The sequence below is a fragment of the Pogona vitticeps genome, chromosome 5, assembly GCF_051106095.1.
Source record: "Pogona vitticeps strain Pit_001003342236 chromosome 5, PviZW2.1, whole genome shotgun sequence".
NCBI classification, from domain to species: Eukaryota; Metazoa; Chordata; class Lepidosauria; order Squamata; family Agamidae; genus Pogona; species Pogona vitticeps.
The window spans coordinates 11,966,173-11,979,817 of record NC_135787.1 but is presented as its reverse complement, the minus strand read 5'-3'; the positions used below and the strand labels follow the sequence as shown (position 1 = coordinate 11,979,817).

The window sequence follows — 13,645 nt, the reverse complement described above, 5'->3', positions numbered from 1 at the left end:
CATGTGGATCCATGCCACGGATAGATGGCAAAAATACACCGGTACTGCAAAATCTGCTGCTTGAGGGCAGTGGCTACCTCTGAGCGCCTAGTCACTAACCCAACTTGGATTTTTTTTTAAATTTTGCACGTTCCCCCCCTTCTCTTTTTTCTTCATTTTATTTCTCATACTTGCCTCTGTCTTTCTTACTGTCTTTAAATATTGTAGGGAAAATAGTGTTGCCTGCTTTATGTCAAATGAATGAAGGTGTGACTGGTGGCCATCCTTTGTCTAAGGAACTGGGCAAGACATTCCCAATCAATACCACCATCGGGGTGAATCTGCTATGAAACTAATTAAGCTTAGGCTTTAGGGCCCTAATCCTGGAGGGGCCCCAGAAGCAACTTTAATCCACATTTTAAAAAAAAGTTTTAGTCATCTGTAGTGGAACAACCTCACTGAAGAAGATAACTGTGGTTACCCAGACCTCATTGTTTATGAAGAACCCCCTCATGACAGTTCAAGCTTCAGGGCCCCACAAATTTATTTCTGCCACTGATCACCAGAGATGGAAGCTGAACCCTACACTTGGAATCTGCAGCCCTGATTTCAAAACTTTTTTAAATGAAAGAATGTGGCACAGACATCTAATCACTCTGTGTGTGTGTTCAAAGTAAACCGCTTGACAACACACAATTATTACTAATAAAGATACCACACACCCTTGCCTTCAGATTGTACAAGGACCACACAAGCATTCTTCCCCTTTTGTTGTTGTTGGTCCAACAAATTGTGTCTGCTGAAAAATCTATGAGAAGAGATTCTCTTTTTCAAGTGGGAAGTGATCTTTTCTTTTAAATTCCTCTCTTGAGATGCTGCTTTCTATTCCTACTATAGGAGGAGGTGGTATGTAAAATTTGTCACTCTTTTTCGAGAACAGCTGTGAGAGAAATATACAACTATTCTCTATTATGCAGTATAAGAATGAAGCCCAATTAACGTTGAACAATGTATTATTCATCCTTACCTGCTAGGACCATGGAAGGCAGAGGTTATATTTTTTGCAGTTAATTGAATGTGACCTTATTAAATCCTGTCTTCAAATTCTTCTTCCTGGGTGAAGACAGGATCTTTCCCAAATTCCACAGAGGAATGATTCTTACCTGAATATGTGGTACTGTATTATGATAGTTAGCTGCTCTGGGAGCTGTGGGGCCTGAATAGCAGGGGGAAACATGTAAATCGTATAATTGTGCCACAGGTACACCACTGCCCAGTTTGCTGCCTGAGGCATAGAACAAGATACCATTCTTTTCCCCTTCGATGTACAGAAGCTGAAAAAAAAAGGACACTAAATCATCATTCTGTGGTGCTATAGAGACCATGTTTGCTATTGCATTTAGGGCAGGAAATCTGAGTGTAAAGCTGACACACAGGCGTATCTTTTTCCAGGGTCTAGCTGATGCTTCCTGCTACCGTCCGATGCTTGCCACGTGAAGCAGCCACTTTACTTCGCTAAACAGTAGGGCTGGCCCTGCTGTCGCCACTGGAATTACACCAGTGGAACATCAATAGCACAAGAGGGAGAATTCAGCAGAATAAGACACATGGGGAAGAGGAAAGAAGTTTACATCCTTTCATGTGTTCAGGGACTGGGCCTACCCCTAGTAAGATTGTAATGCTACGTTTACAAAGGCACATGCAATGTAGCTCAAAACATTTCCATTGTAATTCCCAGAAAGTCCCAGAAGCAGCTGCTTCTCTGTATTTTCACCTATGGTACCTCATTACTTTACACTGGTATCCAGTGTGCTGTAGTAGTGGACAGAGTGATGGACTGGGACTCTGAAGACCAGGGTTCAAATCACCGCTCAGCAATGTTCCCTCTAACTACTAATGTTTTGTCCTGTTCTGGAGGAGCCTTGCTCTGTACACGTACTGTAGAGGTGGGTATGGCTTCATTTGAAACAGGAAGTAAACAACCTGGCTGCGGGCTGCCCATACGCAGCCCCAATGGAGCTCTGGGTAAGCCACATGCACATAACTTAGAGGGAACATTGCCGCTCATCCACAGAAACACTGGTGGAGTGGTACTGGTGAAATCACTCCTTAAATATCTCACATACCTTGAATGGCACATAACTAACTGGCACATAACTAACACTACACTGAATGACAGAATTTCTTACTTAGTAAATAATTTTTGAACAGTATTAGGAGCAAATGATAGGATGCTGCAGCCTGGGTTGGAAGTTTTGAGTTCTAGTCCTGCTGCCTTTCCCTTTTACTTTATGATTTTATTTTTGTCAGTTGAAGTCTGCCTTGCAGATCCTGCACCAGTTGTCCCTGGGAACATGGCTCAAAACTGTGTCTCAAATTTCTGTTGCATTTATGTATTCACAGTGAGCTCACAATTCTTCATCCTGTGGACTTACGGTGTGCATTTTTCCTTTTGAATGTGTGCATCAGTCCAGCTGTTTGCAAAATGCTTGGTCCTTTCATGCAACCATCAATATGAATTCCTTAGACTGTATTGGCACTATTATGACTATGGCCACAAGTGTTTTCCTTTAGATCTCTTAACCAGTGGACTGTTTGGTTGGCAGCCAAAAAAAAAAAAATGTTTGTGACATGTTTGATCATCCAGAGAGATTAAAACTGTATCTCAAGAAACCCCTGGAGTTTGTGGTGATGGCAATAATGTGCTGGTTGCAACCCTCTTGACCTGTAGTTTATTTTTTTGCAAACTTGCATGGGAAAGACAATGTACTGATCAGAGCAAATACTGTGTTGTGCAGTTCCTGTCATTACTGTGTGTTGGTATCTTTCATGCATGGCAGTTGTAGTAATACCTTTGGCATATACATAGTACTGAGATTGCTGTTTGACAGTAGAGTTGTTAGGGTCAATGTGAGAACTGCTGTTGTGGTGTTTTATTCCTGTTTCTGCAGCTATCCTTGGATGTTCTTTGCTGATAAGAATGCAGAGCAGAGGTGGAGAGCCTGTGGCTCTCCAGCTGTGACTGAATTCCAGTTCTCCTCTCCTGGTCTATGTGTATCATAGCTAGGGTTGCCAGATACACGGGTACTAAAAGGAGGACATAGAAAGACAAAAAGGAGGATCAAGGAGGACATACTGAATATTTCATTTGAATCATTCCAGATTAAACCCACAATCAATACAATTTTATTACAATAGCAGCCAATAAATGTCTCTTAGTGAACCGACCAAGAAATAGTCATGTTAAAAATTTAAAATAAATTCAATTGAGGCTTTTTTTCAAAATACCAGGGGTGAGCGGGAAGATGGGGGCGGGGAAAGCCAAGGTGAAGGGGGTCCTTCCACCTCTCTCCTCCCATCCAAAATTAAAACATAAAATATACAAAAGCCTGACATTAGGCTAAAAAGGAGGACATCTGCCTGACATCTGGCAACCCTAATCATAGCTACATTAAGCAGACATTAATTTTGGTGCAAAGTGTGTATGGGTAATGAGAGATCCAATCTAATCAGAACTAGCTATATAGCAGTTCTGTTCGTGATTTCAGAGACAAAAATCTACACTAGGAAAATATTGCATATTTTATTATTATTATTATGTATAGTTGATCAAACCACATAAACAGTGTCCTGTGGAAAAAACATCCAGACTACATGGCCCCAAGACAGATATAGTGGTTGGTTAGTAGACATACCTTGTAAACTGTATGTCATTGTGACATTTCACACATGTGGTTTAGGTGTCTGGTTGCAGTAAACATATGTTGCAAACTGTGTGAGTTGGTGTGACATTTCACATCTAGTAATGAGTTTGGGAGTTCGATTCTCCACTGTGCCTCCTGTGAGAGAAGCCAGGTTCCAGTCTCTGGGGCATGGATCTGCTTCACTTGTGTTACAGATTTTACATGCAGAAAAGGTGTTGTGCCCACTGAGCTCTCTCTACCTCTTGTTCACGGGACTAGCTCCTGAAAAAAAGAATGCAAACAGTAAAAGGACTTGTTTGCACCAGGAGAGGACCTTGCTTTTGGCAAAGCAGGATGGAAAAGCTACGTCCCCCACGGAGCCTCCTTCACATTCTTGCAAGCGCTCGTTCGCAAGTTCCTGTGGAGCGCGCATGGAAGCGGTGCAGAACCTTTAAGGACGACCCACGTCCTGTCCCGCTTTGTTGACTGTACACACGGGCAGCATACTCGCAGTCCTTTCGTTCTGAGTTATACGTACGGAGTCTCACATAGGTGAATGTGTATAACTCAGTATGGCTACAGATATAACCCGAAATCTATTAACTCAATACAAAAGAACTGCGTGTATGTTGCACGTGTGTACAGTCCACAATATATATTGCGAGTCGCCAGAGATATTAACCTCTGCTTGGAATTAAAAAAGACCCATGAAGGTCAGTGTCGTTTGCTTCGCGGTACATGCATTTCACTCCCGCAGCCTGGTGGGGGAAGCCGACTGGCTGAATTGAGCGGGAAATATATTTCCCACGAAAAGGTTGGGCGCCAAAAAAAAAAGCCCTTTTACTTCACACCGCCTCCCCCTCCCCCAGCCGCCGCCATTGCCTCTCCCACCCGACACCGTCCCCATTTCCTTCAGAAATTCCTCCCCGCCACCCCTTAAAGCAACTGCGCCTGCGCAGGCGGGCTGCGCTGATTGGGCGAGAGCGCTCCTATATAAACACGGCGCAGGCTCTGCCCGGATCTCTTGTCACGGCCGCCATTTTAATCCTCTTCTCGGGTCGTTTGCCTTGTTCTTTTCGCGGGTAGGCGAGCGTGGGGTAGTCGTGTGCGTGTGGGGTTTGTTGTTGTTGTTTTTTGTCTGTGTGTGTGTGTGTGTGTGCGCGCGCGTGTGCGTTACTTCCCGGCCCGTTCCCCGCCATGGAAGACAACACCGACTATGGAAGCAGCAATAACAACAACGCCAGCTCCGGCGGCGGTCAAGAAGACTTCGCTGAGGGCTCCAAGATTAACGCCAGCAAGAACCAGCAGGATGACGGGTATGAGGGGAGGCCGGAACAGCCTCACGAAAGGGAGGGGGGGAGGGAGCGTCTAGCCAGCCGCCATTTTGCCTCGGGAGGGTCAGATAAGCGAATAAAAGGCCTCAGCCACCCCTGGGCGCCCGTCATCGTCGATGCCCCTCCTCGTGCCGCCTTGAAGGCCTATTCATTGTGTCTCTTAAATCTTCCCCCTCCCTGCCCGTCGCGGCTGATCTATGTTTCCAAGTGGGCGGGGCCGAGGAAGTGTCCATTAAAATGTCATGACGTAACAAATGGCCTATAGCAGCCTGTAGGGGCGGGGCTTGGGCTGGAGGCACCTGAGGGCGGGCCCGTGAGCCCGTGTGTTCGAAGTGGGCGGGGCGATGGGAGGCAGGCGAGGGAGGGGCTTGTGGGCGCCAGCGTAGGATCGCTTTGCTAGGTTTCCGTGCATGCAGCGTGCAAAGCAAGGTCGTATTGGGTTTTTTTAAATTTTTATTGCACGTATCTCCTGTTCTTGGCTGGTCGTAGAGATTTTTGCTCCCCAGACTTTTGTGTTGGAGATAAAAGGCAGGTGGATCGATATCCACGCAAGTTACGGCCAAGTGTGGTTCCGTTTTCAAGGTGCATTGCGTTACTATATTGCTACAAGGAAGGAGGAGGAAAAAATGAGTCTTGTAGTATCGCAGAAGGGTAGCAAGATTTATTGGGCATAAGATTTTGTGAATTGTAGTTCTTTTCTTCACAATTGATACCGTGGCTGCGAGATGAGAGTGAGAAGGGAGATTTAAGTGCAGATGCTTGCTCTACTGTGAGCTGCAGGTGAAGATCTCGATCAGTTTTTTATAGGAGGATCAGCGTTGCTGGTGGGGCTGTTGTACTAAGCAGTGCAAGGTGGAACTTTGTCCATTGGTTTGAGATCCTTAGGAAAAGAACAGGATAAAAATCCATTGAACTACAAGAAAGAAACATCTGTTTCAAATTTTTAGTTCCACAAATGTTAGGAGTAAAGGAATGATGTCTTCCTTTGGATTTGGTCGACATTCTCTTTTTGCAGTCTTTGTTTTCTTTAAACTAGAACATTCCTGTCAAATTGAAAGTGACCTATCAGTGGGAAAATCTGGTTTATTGGCTGTCCTTAGTTTTTCAATAGTAGAATGTTATAGTTGTGTTAATTTATCTGTTAATCTGTTGTTGCTAGTATGCCCACTTTCAGTGTATGTGCCTATGCTCTGGGCTGTTGTATCTTTCGTATTCAAGTCATTCCTGTTCAAAAACGGTTGAGCTACTTTTCAGATTTACTAGGTGTAGTGGAAACATGTAGTGGAAACATGCCTTGAGCACTCCAGAACATGAAGCAGCTTAGAATCTTACACAGTAGATGACAGACAATTTGTGCAGTAGCATGCCAAATTGTGAGTTTACTGGTAAGGTAGGAGAGAAGGCTAGGAGAGTGAAATATAATTACCATCAAATTTGGGGCATTTGTCTGCCAGGTGTCAAAGGTTTTTACAGATTCCTATAGCCTGTTCTTGAACATATTTTAATTGGCTTCTTTGAAGAATATTCAGTCCCAGTTCCCTTGTTCAAATTATCCCAGCCTGAAGAAAATATTCTTATTTGCTAACATGAAAAATATGCTGTTCCTGTTCCAAAGAAAGTGTGTTAAATAAAAACTATTCTGTTTTCCCAGCATCTCCAGGGTTATAATTTTTTGGGGTGGGAAATCTCACTGAAGTCACCTTAAGTCCCTATAAATATGGTTAGTATTTCTAGTACAGTATGTGTGTGTATAAGAGCGTAGTGTTAGAATTCAGCCTCTGTACAACAGTTTTTAATTATGTCTTTGCTTATAGGGAATTGAATTACAAAAAATTGTCACAATTTCAGAGGTGCAAGAGTTGTTCTGAGATTCAGAGAAACATCTGATTTAACAATAACTAGCTTGCATTGCAAAGATTTCTGTGAGTTTCTCTCCCTTAGTGTGTCGCAACTAAGCAATCGGCAAAAGTTTACCTCAGATAAATCTTTTTGGTTTTTAAAATACATCTAGACTCTGCACTTTAGTATTTTATTGTAAACCTATTTCTTTTCACTTAATGTTACTGAATTTTCATTTGCATTGGTTTGCATCCATTAGTATTGAGGACTGGCTTTTCACAGGTTAACTGATTCCTGAATCAGAGTAATACCAGTAGTTTAAATTGGCAGTTTCTCTTCTATTTAGGCCCTGATAAAATCAGTTCATTTCCATTGGGTTTGTATTGTTTAATGGTATTGAGGACAGTCTTTCTCCTTTATTGAATCATATCTGAATAATGAAATAAAGTTGCTTAGTCACCTTTGCATGCACCAACTCCCCCCCTTAATTTGAGATTTGCTAAGCTGCTACTTGTAGGTTTGACCACAAGTATGACAACCTTTGTTCTTCAAGTTTCTGTGGAGCATAATTTGGCTAAAGCCATGTGAGTAGGCTCAGCCTTGTTTAATAATGATTTAGTGTAATTCAGTTTGGTGGGTGCACTGAGCATGCTAATAAAAATTAACTATACAGAGCTAAATCCAGTTCTAGTCCCATCTTGAGTAGACTCATTGAAATTAGATTTCTGTCAGTTAATTCTGATTCATTTCAGTGGAACTACTCTGGTTGGTATTAAATTCAGTTTAGTCTACAGGTAATAACTAATGTTTGGAGGAAATGTAATTCAGTCACACATTTTATTTCTTTTGTAGCAAAATGTTTATTGGAGGCCTTAGCTGGGATACAAGCAAAAAAGACCTGACAGAGTATTTGTCTCGTTTTGGAGAAGTTGTGGACTGCACAATTAAAACGGATCCTGTCACAGGGAGGTCAAGAGGTTTTGGGTTTGTGCTTTTCAAAGATGCTGCCAGTGTTGAGAAGGTATGTTAACACATTGTATGTAGCTGAAATACGAATCTCCAAATAAATATATGTATTTTTCTTCCTCTGAAGTTAAACTTGAATTCAATGTCTTTTTTAGGTCTTGGAATTGAAAGAACACAAATTGGATGGCAAACTAATAGATCCCAAAAGGGCAAAAGCTTTGAAAGGGAAAGAGCCACCCAAAAAAGTTTTTGTTGGTGGATTGAGTCCGGACACATCTGAAGAACAAATAAAGGAATATTTCGGTGGTTTTGGAGAGGTATAATTGTTTATTAGTTACCTATATCTAGTCTTAGTTTTAGCGTCTACTGTTTGGGGCATTGCATAACACAGTGACTGGTAAAGTAGTTGCTCATGATTTGAGTGCCTTTACCGCTTTCTTTATACAGTTGGTTAGTAGAATGTTAAAATAGAAGAAAATAGATAGTGATGACAGACAAACAGGCATTTAAATATATATGGATAAATGGGAACAACACACAGGCAGAATTTGTGATCGCATCATTAATTTGCATAGCACTCAAGAAGAATGTAAATGAGAAAGGCCATGCTTTTCAAACTCTGTACAATGGTTTTTAATTAAAAACTGTTTAAATATTTCTAATTTTAAATACTGCCACTACATTATTTTTAACTACATTAATGGGGACATAGGAAAGTGAAGAAATAAAGAGATAGCAACAAGGGGAAAAGGAGAGGAATATAAATCAATGTACAGTGGTGCTTCGCTAGATGATGATAATCCGTTCCACTGAAATCGCTGTTTAGCGAAAACATTGTATAGCGAAAAGCATTTCCCCATTGGAATGCATTGAAACCTGTTTAATGCATTCCAATGGGGAAGAATCATCGTTGTCTAGCGAAGATCAGCCATAGGAAAGCCGCTTTGCGAAGCGCCGAGCAGCTGTTTAAATCGCTGTCTTATGAAGCTTAGGGCCCGAAAACACCTGTTTTGCAAGCGCAGAGGGAGCTGTCAAAATCTTTGTCTAGCGAAAATTGGTTTGCGAAGCAGGGACCAAACATTGTCCAGTGAAATTACCCAATAGGAATCACTGTTTTGTGAATCACTATAGCGATCGCAAAAAGTCAATGTCTAGCGAAAAAACTTATGTGGGGTAACTGTCTAGCGAGGCACCACTGTAATTCAATATTAAAGGAGTATTTTGGTTGATGGTTAGGGAGTGCATTTTAAAAGAAAAATGGTGGCTTAAAGTTTTGACATGGCATTCAAGGCATGAGTTGTAAACAAGGTGGCATGGGTGATTGAAGTGGAATGAAATTATAGATCAGCTGTAATACGTAATAAGGACAGAAAAGATGAGAACAAGCAAAAGAGGTGGAGCCTGAGCATTGGTGCTGAATCAGAATATTCTTCCAACTTTTTAATGTGGCTTTCAGATTGAAAATATTGAGCTACCCATGGACACAAAGACAAATGAAAGAAGGGGTTTCTGCTTCATCACATACTCTGATGAAGAACCAGTAAAGAAGTTGTTGGAAAGCAGATACCATCAAATAGGCTCTGGCAAGGTATGGCTCTTCTAGGCAGAGTTTTCCACTCTTCTCTCTTTACTTCACTTGGGAGCAATGATAATTAAAAATTCAAGGACTTCATATATTTTGTACTAAATAGTGGTCTGTTTTCTCCTAGTGTGAGATCAAAGTAGCGCAGCCCAAAGATGTATATAGGCAACAACAGCAGCAGCAGAAAGGAGGTAGAGGTGCTTCATCTGGTGGGCGTGGTGGTTCCAGAGGACGTGGCAGGGGTAAGTTTGGTGATACTAGAAATCTGCTTGTTGAATATGGATGTGAATGACCAGAAATAAATTTGAACTGAGAAGGTGCAACTAGAGATGCATATTCTTGGCTTGAGATCAGATTGCTAATATCAGTATAGAGACATGGAAATTCCTTGCCAAAGCACAGAACTCTACTTTTTTAAAAAAAAAATTGTTACATTTGTTGTTGCTGCCTTGGAAGGGAAAGACTGTTATTACACTTTTTAGGCAGGCGGGCATAGCTTGTTCCTTTCTGTATCTCTAATGTATTACCATTCCTGTTTTCTGTAGGTTTTTATTTAGTACTAAAAATGTTCTAGTACTAAATAAGGGTTGGAGATACTCCTATGCTGAGAAATAACTTTTGTTATAATGCTACTCTGCTATGCCATATGAAATGAATAAATTCTGTTTATTTCCTTACTTCTTCTTAAAGCATAACTGATTATGTTCTCAGGAGTAGACTTGTACCTTTTGAGGGTGCTGAGTTAACAACGTAGAGCTCTTTATATTAGAGCTGCAAGATGATTTAATGGTACTTGACCTGTAACATTGGATTAGATGTGTAACATTAGGGTGAAAAGTAAAATAAAGTGAAATATAACACAGGACATTTCTCAGCAGAGGGGGAAGGGTGAGAATCCCCCATTTCTGATGGTAGCAAAAAGGACACCTCGTTCTTTTTCCGAGTAAAGGAATATTGTGGCTGCTCTCTGCTCATGCATGGCAACAGTCCCCAACTTTTTTGGGATTGCGGACTGGCTGAGCCTCTGAGGAAGACGGAGCACCCCATCACGCTTGGTGTACCATTATAGGCATCAGAAGTCATCAGCAGCCAAATGGGAACCAAATCAGGAAATCTAGTGATAAAATAATGTTTTTCACACCTATAGCAAATTCTGATTTTAAAGGGACTGAAAACTAAACGCTGTGCTTGCTTCATTTCAGGTCAAGGCCAAAGCTGGAACCAAGGCTACAATAACTATTACGATCAAGGATATGGAAGTTATAATAGTCCTTACAGTGATCAAAACTACAGCAGCTATGGTGGATATGATTATTCAGGGTACAACTACCCAAGTTATGGCTATGGACAGGGATATGCTGACTATAGTGGTAAGACTTTTCTTGTACTTCTGACTTTAAATTTGTTATTACAATACAAATCCTTTTTCCAGAAGCAACCTTCAGCCTGTTTGTGTATGTGTGCTGGGCTGTTCTGTTACTTTTTTTAAGCCCCAAATTCAGATTCTTAGAGTCTTTCACAGTAAAATAGAAGATTGCATGAAGCACTGCCAATTTGACATTATGGCTTTGCTTGTGTGTTTAAATATCAGTGCTAAGATGGGTGAACGCAATCTTGTATTATTTACTAAATCTTTGAATGGTTCTGAAATTTTCCTTAAGACTGCACATATCTCTTAACAGGACAGCAAAGCACGTATGGAAAGGCATCACGAGGTGGCGGTAATCACCAAAACAACTATCAGCCATATTAAAGAAGTTTTTGACAGAATAAACAGGTGTGTATCGAGTAAAGGAGTCACATACTCTACGTCTAATCTTAATTTAAAGATCAATAGACAAATGAATTAAAATCGCTTTCTTGGTAGCCTGATTTTTTTAAAAAATAAATTGTGTTGTTAAAATATATGTTAAAAACTTTTTGCTTTAAGTGTCTATAGATCTTTAACTCTGTAAAAGGTGGTTCGTCGTCCTTAGTACTTCAGAGAAACATAAGAGTTTTTCTGCTTACATTGTGTGCCAGGTGGTGTAGAGGAATAATTAAACTTAAGTATTAACCAACAGGTAAAGTACTGAAATGGGTACAACTTAAGCAAAACAAGATTGTTGTCTTCTAACTCTGACATTATACCTTGTTTGTACCCGCCAGCGGGAACTTCATTGCAGGCCGTGTGTCACCCTGACCACGTCTATCTCTGGGGGTCGCACGTTGCAGGCAGAGCGCAAGGCATACACCAGAAAACGCTGTCCTGTGGTATGGTCTCTTCCAACTTCATGTACCAGCGTAAAGATTAAAGTGGAAAACTTCAGACTTTGGCTTCTTTTTAAAAATCTTTGAAGATTTAAGTGTCTTAACTTAAAATGGTTTTTTACAGGAGTTAAAGTGCATAAATGCCTTTACAGCTTAATCATTTTTGGTCTTCTGTTTAGTGTTGTATATCAATTGTGGAACCTCATTTTAAGTGTTCGTTCTTTAAGATTTAATGCTTGCTTTTTTCTTTTATAGCTATTAGTGAAATCTACAAACCAAAACGAACTTTTAAATCTGGAAATATTAAAGATCATATGCAAAGAGCAGTTTCTATTTTGATCAGCTGGCTAACAATAACTTTCATTGGTTTATTGCCATGTTCTCTTTCCTGCTAGCAGTTTGAAGCCACGAAAAGGCTCCTCCGCAGCTTGGTTTCTAGCAAACCAAGGACTTATTTGCTGACCTTCTACAATGTTTTTGATATTAGCTCCATCGATTGAGCTGAACTGGTACACCTGGGCCTGTAAAGCGTAACTGGGTCATCCAAAAAATTTCATGTTGACAGATATGCATATGATCTTTAACAGTGAAGCGAGGAATAAATAGAGGACTTAAAGCAGTTCATGAAAATGGACCTTTTAAACATGTACATGTTGCACATGCCTCATAATTATTTTGTTTTGGTCTTGTAGGTAGAGACTACAGCAAAGCCATCTTGCAGAACATCGGGACTGACTGAAGGGGTGGTCTTCGTGACATGAGATTATTTTGTAAAAGACTTTTAGTGTATGACACAAGAGTGTCCAACTGTACATAGTGGCCGGCTAGTTTTCTTTATGGTTTTTACTTTGTCATCTGTGTTATGATACGAATGTGGGTTTTTTTGTGTTTATACAATTTTTATTTGTATAATTTCCTGTTGAATGACTCAAATAAAAACTTGCTTCCTGTGATTGCTGGCTTCTGAATTGGGGACATGAGGACACTGCATATGATTTAAGAATGATCTTTTGTGCCAATACATGGATGCACTAAGTTACATACATGCAACCGTAAGCTAGAAAAATGCATTAAGAAGGTAGTAGTACATGCACTGTAACTCTTTTTTAAAAAGAGGTGTATGCTAGGTTGCATTGTATCATTAGTCGGTTCTGTAAGTTTTAAATGACAGCTTCATGAAGTAAAAATCCTTGTATATAGGGGAGAAGCAGATTCAAGCTGTGGCTATGCATACATAGTCTCCTGACTTAATTATGATAGGAGCTACTGGAGTGTCTTAATTCGTTAACCATGTAGTATGTATATAAAGAACTTTAGCTGGAGAAACATGTTACTGTTAAGGATAAGAATGCCAAAGCATGCATTCAAACTCTAATGGTCTTGTGTACAGCAAGATTGTGCCAATTAAGACAGGAGGGTGGGGAGCGAGCACGTTTGAAACGGAAAACATTACACAAGAACAAAGTTAGCCTGTAAGAGAGAAGGTTCTAACCTGCCTTCTCCCAGCAGTGAGAATATTGGATTAGAGTGTATGTTAACTCCTTGTGTGTATCATGTAAATTGAAACAGTACAGTAATTACACTGAACAGCTGGTTATAAACAGTTGTTTAGTCTTGCTAATTTAAAAACAACCCTCACAAGCTATGTCTTAGTTTGTGACAAAACTGACTCGTATAAGCTAAAAATGTATGAACGAGCAGGATATAGAGGTAATAAAACTGTTCGTGTCAAAGTAAGCACTATGAAGAATGCTTGTGTATCTGATGTTTTTATGAAGTCAACAGTTACTTGTATTCCCCAGAAATGAGATGGTATTGATACAAATACAAGAGGGTGTGGTGACGATAAGCTTGAAATAGACTTTCCTATTGTTACAGGCATCACTGTGTCTTGCCCCAGCAAAAATGTGTACATGCCTCATGTTTCCAGGTAAGAACACTCAAGACGTCTAATAAAATTCTAAATATATAAATGATATAAACCAAATAAACCAGAAAAAAGGAACCAAACT

General features: G+C 40.5%; 1 protein-coding gene across 2 annotated transcripts; it reads left to right on the top strand.

Annotated features, from left to right (window-relative positions):
* Positions 1-4,628: 4,628 nt before the first annotated feature.
* Positions 4,629-12,586, top strand: HNRNPDL (heterogeneous nuclear ribonucleoprotein D like). Of its 2 annotated transcripts, XR_002301422.3 has the most exons (9): positions 4,629-4,978; positions 7,688-7,856; positions 7,957-8,118; positions 9,258-9,389; positions 9,511-9,625; positions 10,586-10,753; positions 11,066-11,160; positions 11,532-11,636; positions 12,326-12,586. XR_002301422.3 is itself a non-coding variant. In XM_020803179.3 (8 exons), the coding sequence occupies exons 1-7, from the start codon at positions 4,860-4,862 to the stop codon at positions 11,134-11,136; spliced, it is 936 nt and encodes a 311-aa protein (XP_020658838.2). In that variant the 5' UTR covers positions 4,629-4,859; the 3' UTR covers positions 11,137-11,160; positions 12,326-12,586. The 2 variants fall into 2 exon arrangements, 1 of the variants encoding a protein (XP_020658838.2); XM_020803179.3 differs by lacking the exon at positions 11,532-11,636.
* The last annotated feature ends 1,059 nt before the right edge of the window (positions 12,587-13,645 follow it).